This window comes from Pinus tabuliformis, chromosome 6, assembly GCF_031772625.1.
Source record: "Pinus tabuliformis cultivar Carrire ecotype Pingquan chromosome 6, CPIR1, whole genome shotgun sequence".
Classification (NCBI taxonomy): Eukaryota; Viridiplantae; Streptophyta; class Pinopsida; order Pinales; family Pinaceae; genus Pinus; species Pinus tabuliformis.
In genome coordinates, this window is record NC_142292.1 from 1,603,547,453 (window position 1) to 1,603,567,815 (window position 20,363).

Here is a 20,363-nt window from a genome sequence, read left to right on the forward strand (position 1 = left end):
TCTTAGCTAGATTCATGTTCTTGGTGGCGTAAGGGAAGAGTTTCCCCCAACCTTTCTGGAGGAGGGAAGTCTGATTGGGAAGATCTCCAATGTTTAGAGGACTGGTTATGAGTTTCCAGCAGGATCTTGCTACTGGGCAATCAATGAATAGGTGGTTGATGGTTTCTTCCGCCTCCCTACACATGAAACAAAGTGATGGACCCTGAATTCCTTTCTTCCTTAGGTTTTCTGCTGTCAAGATTTTGCCATGAAGCAAGGTCCAATTGAAAATTTTTATCTTAGGAAGGCTTTCAATTCTCCATGCTGCTTTGTGGAGTTGCCAATTGTTGATTGCCGTTGAATTTTGGAGTGCCTTGTAACCTTCTTTCACTGTGTAATTGCCTCCGGTTGGATCCCAAACATAGTTATCCTCTATCACTCTGTTTGTAGGAGCTGAACCTGTGAGAGAGAGCTTGAGGTCTTTCCATAGATTCTCCAGACCTGTAGGTAGGTGCAAAGTTCTCCATCCTTTCCAACTGTTTTGATCCCAGAGTGAGATATCGAAAAGAGTTTTAAGGTTGGCTTCTGACATCCACTGCTGCAGAGGTCTGAAATTGATGGAATTTTCCCTAGCTTCAGTACCCATAATTCTATCCTTCCACACATTGATATGCTTACCATTACCTGGGACTGTGGAGATGTGAGGCTTGAGGAGGGGAAGAGTTTTTTTGATTAATTTCCAAACAGGGGTACATTGTCTGTCAGTGATTGCTTCGGAGAGGATGTTGCTGTTGATCCCATTCAGATATTTCCTTTTGATGACCTCTGTCCACCAGGTCCCTTTCTCTTTTAAGATTCTCCATATTAACTTGAAGCCCATTGCCATATTTGCCAGCCTAGGAATTCTGATTCCTAGCCCTCCATTTTCTATCGGAAGGATGACCTTTTCCCATTTCACCAAGCTGAATTTTTTGGTGTTTTGCTTTCCCCCCTTCCATAGGAAGCTTCTAAGAATCAGTTCCATATGTTTATGTATGCTTGAAGGTGCGAGGGTGATGGCAAATTGATAGATAGGGAGGGCTGAAAGAATGGCTTTAATGAGAATTGATCTGCCCGCCAAGTTAAGCCAATACATCCCCCAGCTCTGCAGTTTCCCTCTTAGCTTCTCAATAAGCTTGATCCAAACTTCATTTTTGAGTGCCTCTTTGGCCAGAGGCAGTCCTAAGTACATGAAATGAGACCAATTAGATTGGGCTGGGATTTCCATTATTAGTGAGATTCTTTGGGTTATGTATCTTGGTACATTCCAAGTGTAAATCATGCACTTATTATTGTTTAATTTGCCCCCCGAGGCTTGAAGGAAAAGGTCCAGGATGGTCTTGAATCTCCTGGCCATGAGGCTTGATGCACCTCCGATTAATAGAGTGTCATCTGCAAATAAGGAGTGATTGATCCCTTTTGCTCCTCGGATGATGTCCACTCCTGTTATTTCCTTCAGCTTTCGCTTGTTTTCCAGGTGCAAGTTCAAAGTTTCTGCCATGATGATGTAGAGGAAAGGAGAAAGAGAGCATCCTTGCCTCAGGCCTCTTGAGCTCTTGAAAGCGCTGCAAGGCCTACCATTAATTAAGGGGGCTGTCCAATTTTGTGAGATGCTTTCCATAATCCTGCTGATGAAGAGCTCTGAGACACCGAACTTCTCAAGGACATTCCGCATAAATGTGTGATTTACCCTGTCAAAGGCATTCGCCATGTCCAACTTGATTATCATACCCTTCTCCTTTCTAGCAACGCTACTGTGTATCGCCTCCTGAACCAGGATTACATTGTCTGTTATATGTCTCTTGGGGAGAAATCCTCCTTGGTTATCGGAGATAAGAGAGGGAAGGATTTTTTTGAGCCTATTTGCCAGAATCTTAGTGATAATTTTGTAAGAGACATTGCATAATGAAATCGGTCTGAACCTGTCAAAGGATTTGGGATTGGGTTCTTTTGGAATTAGCGCTAGATGCGAAGACTTGATACTGCTGCCCATTTTACATTTTGAGTGGAAGTTTTTCACCATTCTTATGTAATCTTTCTTGATGATATCCCAGTGGGTTTTGTAGAAGCTCACCGTGAAGCCATTCGGCCCGGGGGCTTTGTCTAGAGGCATACTATTGACTGACCATTCGATCTCCTCTATAGATATTTCTTTGTCCAGCTCACGATTTTGTGCTTCTGAGACCTTTCTCTCTATAATGTTGGCGAATTCTGGATTGTCTTGGTAGAGAGGATCAGCTGTGAGAAGAGTTTGGAAGTGTTTAGAAGCAGCCTCCTTGATTTCCTCTTGGTCTTTAAGTTCTTTGCCTTCGACCATTACCCTTTCTATGTTATTTCCAGCTCTCCTTACTTTGAGACTGTTGTGGAAAAACTTGGTGTTTTTATCCCCAGAATTGAGCCATAAACATCTCGACTTCTGTCTAATTTCTTCCTCTTCTTTACGATGCTGATTGTAAAGTGCTTTGTACAGCTCGCTTTCTTTCCTCTGGTCTTCCTCCGTTTCTTGGACTGCTTCCTTTTCCTGGTTCCACTGCTCTAAGTTCCTTTGCAATTCATTTTTTCCCTTCTTTTCCTCGATCACGTGGTTCCTCGCCCACTTCTTTATGGCAATCCGCAGCAGTTTGATCTTTGTTTCCCAAACGAAGTGGGGGGAGCCTGTTATCTCTGTTGTCCATGCTTCTTTTATCGTGGTTTTGAAGTCTTCATTGGAATCCCATGCTCTGTTATATTTGAAAGGCAGCGGACCCATGTCTTCTCCTTTGTCTAAGTACAACGCCACTGGTTTGTGATCTGAGTTGAAGCCCTGTATTATTGTGCTGCGGATCCTCTGGAAGCTGGTGACTGTTCTCTCCTGTACTAAAATTCTATCAAGTCTCTCTTTGATGTTATTCCTACCTGTTCTTTTGTTTGACCAAGTGTAGCGGCCATTTTGGGGAGGTATGTCTATGAGGTTATGTGTTTGTATAATGTCCTCCAATTTTTCTCTATAGGGATCCATAATAAATTTCCCTCCTAGTTTCTCCTCAGCATTCCTTATTAGGTTGAGATCCCCGCCTAGGAAAATATTCCTCCCCTGTGCTGTCTCAAGATCTTCAATTAGGGAGTCCCGACATGAAGCTTTGTCCCTGAAGTGAGGGGGAGCATATACGTTGTATATTGTATATTCCTCCTTCTTGTCTGTGCTTTGCATATCCATTCTGATCCACCATCTGCTTTGCCTGTTGTCTATGAGTCTCCAATTACTTTTGTTCCATATTGCCCCTATTCCTCCTGATGCTCCTATTGCACTCGTGGCTATTCCTTCATATTTTCTATTTCTTATCAGGCTGTTTTGGAATTCTTGTTCACTGATTTTGGTCTCCTGGAGTAGGAGGAAGTCTGGGTGTTCTGCTTTAATAAGGTCTCGGACTGCGTTTTCTTTTAGGGAGGAGCCCATCCCCCTACAGTTCCAAGAGACCAAAATCATCATTTACCTGATTTGTTGTGGATCCCACTTTTCTCCTTCAATTTCTCCCCGCTTCCTTTGGTCTTATCAAGATAAGTGTCCATTGGTTGCTGGGTCCCTGTGGCCATTTCTTTTGCCGCATTCTCATCTCTTATTTCTTTATTTGATTTCCTTCCTACTTTTCTCGGAGGATCCGTGGCTGAGATGTTTTCCTTTGTTTTATTTCTAGTTAGAATTCGCTCCACTGTTGGAGGGGGGGAGGCCGGGCGAGGAGAAGAGGGGGAGGTTCTGGGGCCCTTGGGGGACGGAGGTGGGGATGGAGGTTCCTCTGAAGCCAGGGATTCAAAGGGATTAGAGGAGGAGGGGATGGGAGGCCCAGAACTAGATGGGTGCATGGAAGGGAATGGGGTTTCAGATGAGGGCTTAGATGATTCCGGGGGAGGGTTTGTCTTTTTTTTTTTCCTGACTATTTCCCATGCTTCCTCAGTGGTTTCATTATTGCTAATATCTTCTGTTCTAGATTTGCTGCATCTGTTAGCAAAATGACCGTATTCATGACATACCTTACACTTGAAGGGGAGCTGCTCGTAGTCCACTTGCTGAATGTGCGTCCACTGGTCTACTTTGAGTTTGATTGCCTCTGGTAAGCCTTTGCCCAGATATACTTCTACGCATATCCTTGCACAAGCATGCATATTCTCCTTTGGCTCCGATCTGTCTACATATTTCCCTACTGCGTTCCCGATAGCACGTACAGATTCGTCTCCCCAACAGTGCAGCGGTAGGTGCGGCAGACGAACCCAGACAGGGACCGCATTGGGGACGTCCATTTCTGGGTCGAAATCAGGAGTCCAGCGATTGAGATAAAGTCCTCTGGTGTCCATGAAATAGGGTCCGTTTCTGAAGATGAGGTTACGATCCTCCACTGATTCAAAGAGGAAGGTGAAGAAACCCCTTCCGCAAAACCTTATTGCGATTTTCCCTTGGACCATCGCATTCCAGTTTCTTTCCACCCAGCGTTGGACCGTGCGGGGGGAAGGCCATAACCCCGTGAACTGTCCAACCAGGCCTCGTTCTGCAAGAGCCACAACAGCTCTTCTTGGAAGTGCTGGGGGAAGAGAGACTTCCGGGATTTCATCCAACTTTTTGACAAACTTTGAGGCTGAAGGGCGGATCCTTTCCTTATTGCTCTCTGGAATGAGAGATGCGAAGGCTTTCTCCATTTCTGCTTGCTCATGAGAAGGCGGTTCCATTGGTCCTCACAGGGGCTCGCAGGCAGCTTGCTAGTAGGCCCGAAGAAGAAGAAGGCAGGGGGCCTTGAGAAGGAGGGAAGGCAGCGGGAGGCAGCAGCAGCCTCAGGGCTGCCGCGGAAAGGGCAGGAGGCCCGAGAGCGGAGAGGGCAGAAGGCCCGATCAGGCAAGAAGAGGCCAGGAGGCCCGGATGCAGAGAGGGCAGGAGGCCCTGGACGAAGGGGATCAGAAGCAGAGAGCTACGGCCCAGCAGCAGAGCTGCCAGGCACGGGTGTGCTCAGAGAATCAGGGGCGCGACAGGGAGCAGGGGCTCTCCATCCATCCCGCGCATTCTTCAAGTGATCTCTTTTTTCCTCTGAATGTATTATTAATGTAGGTATGCTTGGAATGATAACATAACGACCAGGCAAAAAGAAAGTGGAAAAAAATACTATAATTGCGTCGGAGTTGATTTGAACAGTAAATATAGAATACCAAGAAAGGAATAATTGTTAGCGTGCATCTTCATGAATGAGTTTTTTGAAGCCTTCAATTTGATTCTAAATAAATGTTTGTGCTAAGTTGCACTGAAATAGATATGGAGGGGAAATGGACATGGCAAATTCTCAGAGAAGGCTGGATAGTGGATACAATATATAGTGGATAACCTTTTGTTTTTTGTTTTTTCTGTATGAATTGCATGCCCAGTATTGGTGTTCAGGATCAAACAACTTGTAGTATTACTGATCTCCCAAGGAAGAATAGGATGATTTTTTTGGAATTTTCTAATGTTTATCATTTTTAGACAGATGTGGGTCTTTTTGGCTGGATATGTTTCCTACATTATGTAACATTGGTGGAATGTGCTTGAAATGGCCATCATCCCTGAAATGCAGTTTCCTGAGTCTGGTCCATGGTTGTTTTTCCCACATATCTCTTTTGTTTCAGTGTCCAAAACTGTGAAGGGTGTTTCATGCACTTCTGGTAGACATACCCGTGAACTATACTCTTCTTGCAAGTCAAGGAACCTTGGCAAATCTATATTATCGACAAAACATCTTTGTCAGGGCATTATTCTCATAACAATGGGAGTTATCTTTCAGGTCACCATGAAACACACTTTCTCATAATTTGATCAAATATGGTGGATGCTTTTTTGATACCCTCATGAATATCCTCTTTGTTTCTGCCATTTAATCTAGTTCTGACCTGGTTAATTGTATCCTAAGCCATGACATATTTTCTATTGCAACGACTTTTTAGGAAACAATTAATGACTATTCATTGAGTTGCATCCAGCTCTATTGCTACTATCCACAGAGTTTTAGTTTTTCGGCTTCTGTTAGGGGATTTTTCCCCATATTCCCCGAGACCTCTCGACCATATTGTTTTTTTGGGGGCAAGGCTTGTGCATATTTGTGGAGACTCAATGATCCATGTTAACTTTTTTCAGTTGTTGAATGTGTGCTATGGCTGTGCTGGTGACTCTATTAATTAGATACTAGTGCCTATAAATGTGACATTGCTGGCGGAAAGACTTTGTATTTCAAACATTGGAATCAGCAAAAAACACGTTAGAAAAATTGCAGAAAAATTGGCAAATTTATAAAACTAACCAAAATATTCCTTTTTGGAAGTCCAGCAAAAATTCTCAGAAATGGCTAAATAATCGAAACTTTTTGCAATATACGAACCAACTAATTGACAACTGCCCCACTCGTGTTGTGAGATGCGCAGTATTATTGAGGGGCATGCCATCCATTGGATGACAATTGAATAAAGTCTTGATGAATCTGAGTCGTTGTGATAAAACATAGGTTCTTTTTCCGATAGGTTGAGGTCCAGTTAGCTCTCTAGACTATCATTCGATCTGCTCAGCAGCTAGTTTGCCTGTTCATATCCTTTCGTTATTGTATGTTGTTTGTTCAGTGATAACTCTCCGAGTCTCCTTGCATTAGACTATTAGGTTTGGCATTGCAATCTTATTTAGATATGTGATAATTAGAAGAATCTAGGAATCAACAATCATTATAACTGAAAGTTGATTGAAGTTGGTTTTGAAGGTTATTTTGTGTTGCATGGAGCTGCGATTCTTTGCTTAATGTGTTTTTGTTAAGTGGTCTGGTCTGAGGTGTTTTTAACTTCTGAAATGTTATGATAGCTATACTTTGAAATAGGTTGGACTTTGTGTATCTCACTATACAGGTATTTACTGGGTCGAAAAAATAGTGACCTTTTCCATTCTTTTGAAAATCATCCTATTTTTTCTTGTATTTCTTTCATCGGACAGACTCAAAGGAGGGCCAGAATACATAGACTTCGATTGGAGAAAGGTGCTGAAAATGCAGCAAAGGAGCTTGAGAAATGTAATATACGTATTTTCCATTTTTTTAACGCATAAATTGCAAATGTTGGTAGGTTCCATGTTATGATATGAATCAATATGGCCTGAATTCTTTTGACACGCCATGTATTTGCAAACTGTGGAAGTTAAGTGGTGTTCTATTATTGGTTTTTCATTTATGTGGCTTGATCACGTGTGATTTCCCCTATTATGCTAAGGAGCTTAGTGGATGGTACGTGTAGAAGTCTACTAACATTGCAATGATTGATGTAGATGATCCTAGCAAAGATCCAAATGTGTCAGGAGACCCCTACAAGACAATGTTCGTTGCAAGACTGGTAATTTCCCTGGTACTACTTGTTTGCTTAGTTTTAGTACATAAATGCGCATCCACCCATTCAGATGTAGTGGCTATGTTGTGGTTCCCTTTGATATTGTCTCTGTAAGGAACTAAGCCTACTTTGTGCATTTACGCAGAGCTATGAGACAACGGAGCATAAAATCAAGCGAGAATTTGAGGTCTATGGACCTATCAAGCGGGTAGGTATTTTAGAGCAATATCACCAAAGGGGCTAGACTTGTTGCTCTTGGGTAAGAATTATTGCTGGATCATGTTCACCTGTCAGGTTTTGCACTATACATGATGCTTCTGTTGTATTGTATTGCTCTCGTACTGTGTTTCGCACTTATTCCTAGATCGTGTGCCTCATGCTTAGATGCTTAGAATTGGAGCATATGAAAGTTTGTATTTATTGGCGACTTGGGTACGTTGCATTTAAGGTTTTCTTCCTTACGGGATATTTTCATTTAAAATAAATGTTGATCAAAGTTGACTTTCCTCATTAGTCAATGTATTATTCTATAATTCCATTTAAAGCAATTAGTTTATGTATGTCATCCTTGGTAAGGGGGAAGGTTCCATATATCTTTTGGTAAGTCGGCCACCTGCATGCTTTTATTCTGCCAACACAATTTGCCATGATGGTGGTGCATTCCCAGTTGAACTTGCGTGGCGAAGCTGTACACCTCAAAGGTGAGCACGGCCAGTGAGGCATAGTGCCTGTCTGCCGTGCCAGTTTAGGTTTAGACGTTTGAAATATTGTAGGCCTAAGTTTGAGTGCCGTTCTGTGTTAGGTGCTTCTCGGTAGATAGTCTCAGCAAAAATGCGAAAGTAGTAGCATGGTATAATTTGCTATTTTTGTGATTTGTGCTATATTCAGGTTCGCCTGGTCAATGACAATGTCACGAACAAGCCAAGAGGTTATGCATTTGTTGAGTATATGCACACACGTGATATGAAAAGTATGTTTCTTCTAGCACAATCATCCAAGCCTGTTTGTTATAGGATGCAGTTTAATTCTCTATATTAATATATTTTCTGATTTTTGTTAAAGTCATTATCTAATTGCTTCTCTCCATGTGCATGACGATTACTTTGCATCCTATTATATTTTGCAGCTGCCTACAAGCAAGCTGATGGCCGCAAAATAGACAATCGGAGAGTGCTTGTGGATGTTGAGCGTGGAAGGACTGTTCCAAATTGGCGGCCTCGAAGACTGGGTGGCGGCTTGGGATCCACTAGGGTTGGTGGTGAAGAAGTCAATCAAAAGTACTCTGGACGGTCGGTGACATTTCCTTTTCCAGAAGGATGGTTTGTTTCGAATGTTGATTTTCATCATATATCTTTAATTTCTTGGACAAAGCTTGATGGTTGTTTGTCCTCTATAACAGAGAACCTCAGCTACTTTCAGCTGGAGCACAACGGATAGAGGAGCCAAAGATAAGAGAAGAGCGGCATGATGATCGGTAATTCTGTTTTTTTTTAAATTTTTTTTTCTGTGGCTGATTTTATTGTGATGTTTCAATTCGTGCTCTAGCTTTCTTTGGTTTTAACAGTGAAAGGGACGGTGAACGTGAACGTGACCGGGATCGTGACAGGAAGGAGAGGGATCGAGAACCTGAACGATCACATGAGAGATCGCATGAGCGTAGCCGTGGTAGGGACCGAGATCGTGACTATGATCATGATCGTGATCGGGATATGGTAAGAGAACATGATAGGTATCATAGAGACCGGGATAGGGATCGTGAAAGGGACAAGGACAGAGGTGAAAGGGACAAGGACAGAGATCGTGGTCGAGATCGTGATCGTGATCGCCATCGTGACCGGGAACGTGACCGGGAACGTGAGCGCCCTCGTGATAAAGAAAGAGAGAAAGAACGCATAGAACGATCTGATTCACGCCCTCGTGATAAAGAAAGAGAGAAAGAACGCATAGAACGATCTCATTCACGCGATTATGAACGGGAGAGGTGAACGATTTCATAAAGGTTTTTATCAGTAGGTAAAGATGGTGAGAACATATTATTCTTTTACAGCATTTTATTTTTGCCCCAAACTAGGTATTAATGGAACCTCTAGTGTCTCTGATAGAAGTGTCTTCAGAAGTCGGATAATGCCGGATTTGCAGGCCGCCGCATATAAATTTTTTGGGAATAGTTCAAACCTGATGCCAAATGGTTGTAATCGCTGATATGATCTAGTGCCGTGTTCTGTCAACGTTTTCCCTTTATGCAAGTGCTTTGAATTTTATGATTTTTACGGGGTTGTTGATTGGCCTATAAATATCGTTCGATTCTTCTGTCATTTTCTTCCAAGGCGATCCTGGTAATTTCTTCCACAATTCACATGAAAGCTTATACGTGCATTTTCCTTCTGGAGACATTACAATGATTACAGTTATCTGGATTTACTGCTTCTAGAAGTTATACTAATCCATGCAGCATGAATTCTGTTGTTATGCTTACAGTTGTTAAACCATATGCATAGTAGGGAACTGCAGAACTTTTAGGTGATTTAGTGATCATCTGTCCTGGGCGAGTAATGTCTGGCAGGGACACACCACAAATAGGCAGCGTGTACTTAAAAAATCAACACTAAAAGGTAGTGAGTACTAACCATATGTGGTGTCAAGTGTATATACAAAAAATTAATACAATCTTCGTTAGTTGAAATGGCTGGGACAAGAGAACGGTGCACATCAGAATAAAGGGCGATAATTTGGTGTGTAAACAAATATTTAGAGAAAAACGCAAACAAATGTTAGAGCTGATACATTTTACATCAATAAAAAATCCAATTTTTTAATTAAAAACAAAAACACATCTAATTTTACAAAATTTTAAAATTTAAAACGCAAAACTAAGAAACATGAGGAAATCGTATAAATATATGACTGTTTAAGAATGAGTTGAGAAGGCATAAAAAACATAATTAATAATTAATAAATAATAAATAATAAACAAAGTCATGAAGTTTCTGTTTCTGAATTCAAGTTTATTTAATATCTTTCGGTAGAAATTACATATGAGAAATCAACTCCATTTCTGAATTCAGGTTTATGTGATCCTTATTGAATCAAGCCCATCAAACTCTTTCAAAATCTCAAAATCTTAACCCCTTTAGCCTTTTCAGCCTCCTAAACTCTTCAAAAATTTACTGCTTGGGACTTCAAATTTGACACTTCCAATTCAGGCCCTGAATCCTCAAATTTAACTCTCCGAAGTCTTTAAACCATCGAACCTTTAAATCCCGAACTTTTCAAATCCAAAGCTCAACACTTACGACTTCAAAACTATGAATCTTCATAACCGCCTTCGATTATTAAGTCCGTAAAACCATATGAAAATCCCTAGAACCTTGATCTCCTCGGCAGTTTTTTTGAACCGTTCCGAACCTCGCTCAATTCTGAGAATAGATTAGATTTTGTGGCAGCCACGCAAGCTTGTGCAATATATCCGATGAATTTCGAGGGGCGTCCTTTCCTGTCCGATCCGGTCTCATCGATCAGTTCAATGGTATGTATACCACATTGGTCAGTGGTTTGGTTTTATCTCCAGTGTCCGGTTATTACCCATGGTAAGTTATTTCAAAATAGATCTAAATAACTTTCGAGCTGAATAACAATCTTTATTAAATTAGAAAAATGATATGAATGCATTTTATATCATGTTTAAATAAATAGTCAAGTTTTACCTTACATCTGTCCAAATAAATGGTCAAGTTTTACCTCTTATATCATATAATAAATGGTCAAGTTTTACCTCTTATATCATATATTTTGTTTTTTTAGTAAAGATCCAAGTGTTGATAGTGGAAATAGGTTTTAATTTTTTCACATCTATTTTAATATTAAATATTATAATTTTGAAGATTTATTTTTATTTTTATAAATATTATTTATTTTTAATTTAATATTGCAATTTTAATATATATATATATATATATTTTTAATATTATTTTTTATTGATTTTTTAAATATTATTTAAAAAAATTAAAAATATTTTATTTACTCCATTTTTCTATTCATTTAAATTTTTATAATATAGATTTTATGATTATTATGATTTTTTAAAATGTTTATAAAAATTAAATTATTTTTTATAAATTTGGATTTTTTTTTAATAATATTATAGTTGGTATTTTGAAAATGAATAAGATTTATTCTGAATTTTACAAAGTTAATAAATTTACATGCAGGAAAATTGGATATATATATCTTTTTATATTCAAAAATATCTGATTTTTTAAAATTTTGTGTACACTATCAAATTTTGGAATTTTTTCATCAAGCAAATTGTTTTTTTTTTAATAATTTGGAAATGCCTATATAAATTAAATTATATCTTTTTATATTTAGAGATTTTTTAAAAGAATTTTATGTTGTCCTTGAAATCATGAATGTGTGTGAACTTTGCTTCAAAATGTTTTCATGGTCTTTTGTTTTGTTTTTCCTTTTCTATGTAATCTCAGTTTTGATAATTTTGTTAGGTTTTAGACTATAATTACATGATAGTGTTTGGTCACCTGTGGGTATGAGGGATACAAAATTAAGAGTATGGCATAACCAACAAAGAAAAACTACCTTTTAAAAGTTCAATCTATTTATCTTTTATAGTATGTGGATGTGTCCAAATGCCAAATGTTGATTTCCAATTGTGAAGATAGAACATTAGTTTTTGGCTTCAATGTCTAGAGACAATGCTTCATATGCTAGCATTTCTAGCTTTTTAGGGGCTGGAGTTTCCTTGTAGTCGTGACTTTAGAGTGTTGTAAATCTCATTGTGCCATTATGTAACTCTTTTTTAGCTTTTTAGGGGCTGGAGTTTCCTTGTAGTTGTGACTTTAGAGTGTTGTAAATCTCATTGTGCCATTATGTAACTCTTTTTCAAGTAATATATGTTGTATTTCTCTCACTGAAAAATAAAAGAAAAATGGAATCCATTATAACATCTTATTTTGTAGGTGACAAGAAGACCTCATTTCTCATTGCTAAGAAAAGTATGCATATGGCACCACAACTTGTTTGATATGTATAGACAAACTATGAGACTCCATGGAGATGGGGCACTATATTGTTTATGAGTTACACATACATGTATATGTAGAATGTGATGCACTATGAAAGAACTTGTGGCATGTACATTAAATAGAGATCTCTTTAAACAAACAGTGTCATCCAAAACCTATTGTTAAAGCAACCAATATACAACAATAGTATGATTATTAATGGGGAATTGCATTGAGTTATATTTTTGGTTTGCGTTCACCCTAATCTATCTAATTTCATTCAATTGGCCTAGGTTCAATTCTCAATGTACCCAGTTATGGTCTTACTTATTTCATTCAATTGGCCTAGGTTCGTTTTTCAATGTACCTAGTAATGGTCTTACTTATATCATTCAATTGGCCTAGGTTCGATTTTCAATGTACCTAGTAATGGTCTTACTGGTCTTACTTGAAAGAAGACACAAAGCAATGTCTTTGGAGGAACACAGAGGAATAAAGGTTTCTGGAAAAAAAACCTTACACCTAATCCTTTGGTTGCTCTCTTCCTAACTAATTGGATTTTGTTGTGATGTTGGAAACAATTGACTCCACTATGTTTGTGTTGTTGAGTTCTAGAACTAAATTAAAGATAAGGTTCAACCTTTATTGGTTTCCCAAATTAAGCTATTATGAAGAATTTATGTTTTGTTTCCCAAATTAAGTTAACATGAAGAATTTTTGGTTTAAGCTTATAACAGAAATGAAAGTTTACACGGATTGCAAATGGTTGTTTGGGAAATATTGGTTTGTAAAATTGTGAAAATCATGATTAATATTTTGAAACTCTATTTTGAATGTAAGATTTAGATTTTTTTTATTACAAATTTTGTGCGTTAAAAATTACTACTTTGAAGGTAATTAAATTTATTGCGTTGTAAAATTTATAAATAAAAAGTTATGAGTATTTGTGTTATTTAAAAGACTTTTTGAAATTATGTCACTGATTCGAGAAATATTGGTTTGTAAAATTGTGAAAATCATGATTACTATTTTAAAACTCTATTGAATGTAAGTTTTAGATTTTTTTTTTTTACTTGGTCTGTGTCCTAAAAATCATTCCTTTGAAGGTAATTAAATTTATTGAGTTGTAAAATTTATAAATAAAAATTTACGAGTATTTGTGTTATTTAAAAAACTTTTTGAAATTATGTCACTGATCAAGGAGTCAATGCTAAACTTGACTCAGTTTTTAGGCCTAGTAAAATTTACGAGTATTTGTGTTATTTAAAAAACTTTTTGAAATTATGTCACTGATCAAGGAGTCAATGCTAAACTTGACTCAGTTTTTAGACCTAGTAAAGTCTTCTTCTGTTCCAGTAACAGATCCAACTAAATTCAAAAGCACCAGCATCAAACACATCAAGTAGCAGAAATACCTAGAGCAAAGTGCATACCTACTCTTGTTTCGTTTGTAGACGAATGAACATTGATAAGAACCAATGAAAAGAACTTAGCTAGACGATTGCCTGGCTTAAGCCGGTCTAATCCTCTGTTGTGCTGTAGCGGTGGAGAAAGGCGCCTACATTAAAGGCGGCATGCATTGAGAATAAGCAGAGAAGGGGCCGAAGGAAGTCCCACATAAGGAACAAAGCACTTTTTCACCCTTTGAACGGCCACATAAGGACCATTACGCCTTCCTTTCAACTGGTTTCAATAAATCAAAACCTTGTAACAAATTCAATTACATTTAATTTTATCTGAAGAAATTTAAAAAGCAGTTGAAGACTTATGGTTTATATTTTATTAAAAATAAAACAGGTTCTAATTTTTTAATTTAATGAAAAGTATATATTATTAAAAGTATATCAATCTTGTGATTTTTCAAATTTAAAAGAATATAATTTGTTAATATTTATAGAAAAATACTAAAGTGGTTTTATATCATTTATATATGACTAAAACATGTGTAATTAATCAACAATAGTCGCAAAACATACGAGTAAGAAGACTTACATGGATGCCTTAAAGGCCTTTGCGCAGGTGTGTTAGCAAGAAGACTTACATGGTTGCCATAAGGCCTTTGCGTAGGTGTGGTGACAAAAAAGGTGCCGAGGGATTTTTTTTTTATATATATATATATATATATGAATATATAGTTATAATGTGTTTTTTCCACGCATCGGAATATTTTTTAGTTATGTGAAGTGATGCCATTAGTTATTAAAGTTGTGTTGTGCAATTTATATATATTGTGAATATTTGTTATGTGTCAGAATTTAATTTGGGTGGAGAAGATTCTGTTTTTTTTCAACTATTTAAAATAACTGATATATATTAATATTATATAATTAACTGATATATATTAGTGTTATATAATATATGTTTGTATATTAATTACTCCACATATACATATGAAGTTAATTAATATATTTTCTATATAGAATATGTTATAGAATATAAAATAATGTAATCGAATGAATATTTATACTATAGGTTAGAATATATAAAATATTTAGAATAAGATATATAGAATATATGAAATATTTATATATTAATTAAATTAATATATCAAGTAGGTGGTGGTTTATTTCTTTTATGTTTTTTTGTTAAATTCATATATTCGCATAGGTTTATCTTAATTTTGGATTTATCAAGTGTTGAGAGATTAAATCTTTTAAGGTGCAAATCTCTTTTTTGAGTGTAAAACTTAAAAGTTTGCAACTTGAGAGATTTAATCACTCTCCATGCTTGATAGATCTAGATTTAAAGATGGATTTAGGCTAGTTTAATTAAATCACATGAGGTGACTTTATGAGTTATTAAAGTTGTGATTCATATATAGTGTCAATATTGTTATGTCAACATCTGTCACGTCACTTGTTGAAATTGAACTTGGGTGGGGAGGATTCCATCATTTCCTTTTAACCATCCAAAAAAACACCAATTGACATATTAATTATATATAATACATGATTATATATTAATTACTCCACATATATACATACAAAGTTAATTAATATATTTTCTATATAAAATAATAGAATCTAATGAATATTTGTACAATAAGTTAGAATATATAAAATATTTGGAATCATGTAATCCATATATGAAATATTTATATATTAATTAAATTAGTATATGAAATCTTATATATTAATTAAATTAGTATATGAAATCTTATATATTAATTAAATTAGTATATAATGTATATAGTGGTTTACTTTTATTATATATTTTTTAAATTAATATATTTGCTTAGGTTTATCTTAATTTTGGATTTATCTAAGTGTCGAGGGATCAAATCTATCAAGGTGCAAATCTCTTTGAGTGTAAAAGTTGTGAAAATGTTTGTACGTTGAGATTTAATCCCTCTAGAGTTAAAGATGGATTTAGGTTGACTTTATTAACAATTTTATTTCATTGTTTGCTAGTTTATGTGAGCCTTGAGATGACTAGCACTACTAATCCTATGACTTGTGTCGTTGTGGCCTAGAGGCATCTAAACTGTCAAGATCACCTGAGGATCACAATCGGCATCGGCCACACCAACTCTTACCGTGGTTGGATTTTTTCCCATGGATTTTCGAACCAGTGACTTTTACAACACAGAGTCCCTTAATAGAACAACCATTTAAACTGTCAAGATCAGCCGATGATCACTCTTGGCATGGGCCACACCAACCCTTACCATGGTTGGATTTTTTCCCATGGATTTTCGTACTAGTGACCTTTACAACATGGTGTCCCTTAATAGAACAACCAGCCTCTGTTTGCTATGTGCCTTGTCAGCAATTATTAATAATTAATAATTTATTTTATTTTAATCTTTTTAATTTTAATTTTATTCTTATGTAATTTGATCGAGTTTTAATTATTAACAATTATATTTATTAATAATTAATGATTATAATTTGTTTTTTTTGGTGACCCATGAGGAGGTTTGAACTTGAAATCTCAAGGAAAATAACACTTTATTATCAAGGCGATCACTAATTGAACGACTAATTATAATTAATAATTTTATTTTTTTGGTAAAAAATATTTATGTAACATAACCTTCAAAAGTACTAGGTTGGAGAGTGCCTTAGCACATCAAGATAAATGATAAACTTTAATTACCAAACCTAATCCCTAGAAGATAGTGGACCCCAACCTCTCGAACTTTTAGAGACTTGTGACCTCCCCAATTATGAGTACGAAATTAGAAATCTCATATTTAATTTATAACCACTTAAAATAAACCTCACAATTAATACCATCAATTATTAACTCATAAAATACAACCTACACCCCAAACCAACAAAAATATAACCTATAATTTACAAATTACTTTCTACACCCCAACTGAGTAGGAAATACAAAATTCATATAAATTGATACCATCAATTATTAACCAATAAATTACAAACTACACCCCCTCACCAATGAAAGTCTAAACCTTCAATTTACAAACTACATTTTGTGTTGGCCAAAGTTTGAAATGTGCACCCTTATATAATTGGCAAACAATATGACAACATGAAATATCACCTCATAATTTGCAAACCACATCGAACAAAGTTTGAAATATGCAACCTTATATTAGTGGCAAATATATGACACCACAGAATATCAATCACCAAATTATTCCTGCTACTGCCAGTAGAGAATGAAATACATCTGAGCTGGACCCAAGTTAGTAGAGTAATCTCATACATTCGAGTTGGACGATTTCTGATATCGAATCCTATGGATCAAAGTTGATATCCACCAACAATGTCAATTTTGCAAATCTTTTCTGCAGAGATGAGACAAAATACATGGATTGTGTTGGTATTTAGAGTTGGTTAAGACAAATGAAATAAGAAAGAAATGTAGAAAAATCGGAAATTGAATTACACAACAAACATAGGAATTACGTGGTAAAACCCCAACAATGTGTCAAGGAAACCTCCACGGGGTAGGGGATTGGAATTCTTATTGCTCTAGGTCAAAATATGATTCTCAAAGTTACATAAAGCCTCTCAGGTAATCACCATTTTAATATGGAAAAATTCGTTCTATAACTTCCTATAGTTACAAAACTGGTTGAATCGTAAAACTACATTTACTCAGTTAATTACATAGAGTGATTTTCAAGAAAAAATCTCTTCAAAAGAAAAACCTTAGAAACATATTTCAAATTTGTTGTCATTCTTTAACAATCTCCACCTTGACAACAATTTTCCTAATCCATTGTCCATGCCCATTCATCGTCTTTTTTGCAAGCCAAGAGAAGCCAAATACCATCACAAATTCTCTACTAAAACATGCTTTGTGAATATGTTTGCACGATTCTCTCATGTATGGACCTTCTTGAGAGCTACTTTGCCGCCATCGATCACATGTCTCACAAAATGGTACCTTACATCAATGCTCTTTGTCTTGTTGTGATAAGTTGGATTTGTAGCTAAATGAATAACACTTTGACTATCACAAAACACATTCACTTTTTCCCGTGTCCTTCCAATTTCATCAAGTAGACCTTTCAACTAGATTGCCTCTTTACAAGCATCTGAAGTAGCTATATACTTTGCTTCAGTAGTAGACAAAGCATCTGTTTCTTGAAGCTTTGACATCTAGCTAATTGCTTCACTTGCAAGAGTAAAGACATATCCTGTAGTAGATCTCCTCTTGTCCAAATCACCTGCATAATCAACATCCACATATATGTAGATTGATCCTTCACTACCATTAAAGATGATACAATGGTCACTTGTGCCTCTCAAATATCGAAACACCCATTTCACTACTCGCTAATGTTCTTCTCTTGTATTTTCCATGAACCCACTGACAACTCCAAGTGCATGTGAAACGTGAGGTCTTGTAGATACCATTGCATACATTAGGTTGCCTACTTCATTTGCATATGGGACACAAGACATACACTTATTTTCTTCATCAGTTCTAGGACTCAAAACCGAAGAAAGCATAAAATGGGAAGCTAATAGAACATTAACATGTTTCACATTGTTCATACTTAACTTTTCAAGTACTTTGTCCACATACTTTTGTTGTGATAACTAGAGCTTTCCATTTTTTCTGTCTCTGTGTATCTCCATGCCCAAGATATGTTTTGCCGTTCCAAGATTCTTCATATCAAACGTCCTCGAAAGATGAGCCTTGAACCTGTTGATCTCTTCCATGCTTTTGCTCGCAATAAGCATATCGTCAACTTACAAGACCAAGATAATGAATATGCCATTGAAAATTTTAAATTATACACAATGATCATACTCACTCCTAGTGAAGTTTTGGGTCACCATGAAGGAGTCTAAATTCTTGTACCATTTCCTGGGAGACTACCTCAAGACGTACAATGATTTCCTGAGCTTACAAACTAATCTTCTATTGCGGCGTTGTACACAACCTTCCGGTTGTTCCATATAAATCTCTTCATCCAAATCTCCATCAAGAAAAGTTGTTTTAACATCTTAACTGTTCTAACTGAAGATCAAGTAATGCAGTTAGTGCTAACACAGTTCGAATAGAAACAAGTTTCGCGACTGGTGAAAAATATCATGAAAGTCAATACCTTCAACCTGAGAATACCCTTTTGCTACCAACCTATACCTTTCGATACTTCCATCAACATTTCGCTTCAATTTGAAGGCCCATTTGCATTCGACTACACTTATACCTTCAGGAAGTTCTACAAGATCCCAGGTTTTGTTCTTGGCCAAGGAATCCATTTATTTGTCCATAGCCTTTTTCCACTTTTCACTATGTACATTATCCATTGCTTTATGATAACAAGAAGGTTCCCCATCTTCAGTGATCAATGCAATAAATGAAGCAAAATTTTCATACCTTTTAGGTGTTCTCCTGTAGATATCCTTAGATGACTGGTTGCTGAACTGGTTCTTGAATTTCTACAGTTTCCTTTGCATCTTCTTCACCTTTTTCTTTAGAAGTCTCTCCTTCCTTTTTACTTTTAGAAAAAGGTTTAGTTTCCAACTGAATTCGCTGATTTGGCGATACTTGTTTCTGCTCATCTTTTACAACCTCTGATTTTAGAAGAGAGAATTCATCAAATATTACATCTCTAATAATGACTATTTTCCGTGAATAAGGATCTTACAACCTGTATTCTTTCATCACATAGTCATGCCCAACAAAGACATAACATTTTGCTTTTGGGTCTAACTTTGAACGTTGATTCTTTGGAATAAGAGCATAAGCATCAAAACCAAAAGTTCTTAAATGTGAATAATCAAAAGATTGAGCCGACCAAACTTCTTCAGGAATTTTACAATTAATGGCAATTGAAGGTGATTTGTTTATCAAATAACAAGTAGTAGATACTGCTTCTGCCCATATCTCATTTTGTAGGTTAGCATTATCGATCATACTTTTGAATCTTTCCATAAGATTTTGATTCATACGTTCAGTAATGCCATTTTGTTTAGGAGTATAAACAACAATTTTATGTCTAACAATCCCTTCATTCTTGCAATATTGTTCAATTATAAGGAAGTAAATTCACCGCCATTGTCAGTTCTTAAACATTTAATTGATTTTCCTGTTGTCTTTTCCACCATAGTTTTAAGTTGTTTTAAAACATTAAATACATCAACTTTTCTTTTCAACATATAGGCCCAAACTTTCTTGGAGAAATCATCAATAAATGTTACGAAGTATAATGCACCTCCATAAGATACAGTAGGAGATGGTCTCCAAAGATCATAATGAATATAGTCTAAAATTTCTTTACTATTATGACTTCCAATTTTAAATTTATGTTTACACTGCTTTCCATATACACAATGTTTTCAAAAACCCAACTTCAAGGATTTCAAATTATGAAGCAATTTGCTATAATTTAGTACCTGAAGACCCTTCTTGCTCATGTGATCCAACCGCTAATGCCATAGGCGAATATATTCTTCTGACTTCTCAGATACAGTCGCTGCCTCACTGACTTGAGTAGTACCTTTGAGTCTGTAAATATTTCTGATCTTCTCTGCCTTCATAAAAACT

At 36.4% G+C, this 20,363-nt stretch overlaps 1 protein-coding gene across 2 annotated transcripts in view; it reads left to right on the forward strand.

The window, feature by feature from the left end:
• Positions 1-9,638, forward strand: part of LOC149265002 (U1 small nuclear ribonucleoprotein 70 kDa-like) — a 37,800-nt gene extending 28,162 nt beyond the window's left edge. Inside the window, exons 4-10 of one of the 2 annotated variants that reach the window (XM_089429069.1) lie at positions 6,983-7,058; positions 7,310-7,374; positions 7,514-7,576; positions 8,257-8,338; positions 8,495-8,657; positions 8,768-8,842; positions 8,975-9,638. In XM_089429069.1, coding sequence (XP_089285195.1) covers positions 6,983-7,058; positions 7,310-7,374; positions 7,514-7,576; positions 8,257-8,338; positions 8,495-8,657; positions 8,768-8,842; positions 8,975-9,353 — 903 coding nt within the window. In that variant the 3' untranslated portion in view covers positions 9,354-9,638. Of the gene's footprint in view, positions 1-6,982; positions 7,059-7,309; positions 7,375-7,513; positions 7,577-8,256; positions 8,339-8,494; positions 8,658-8,767; positions 8,843-8,932 lie in introns of both variants that reach the window. The other variant, XM_089429065.1, reaches the window with a different exon arrangement.
• Positions 9,639-20,363: the final 10,725 nt, after the last annotated feature.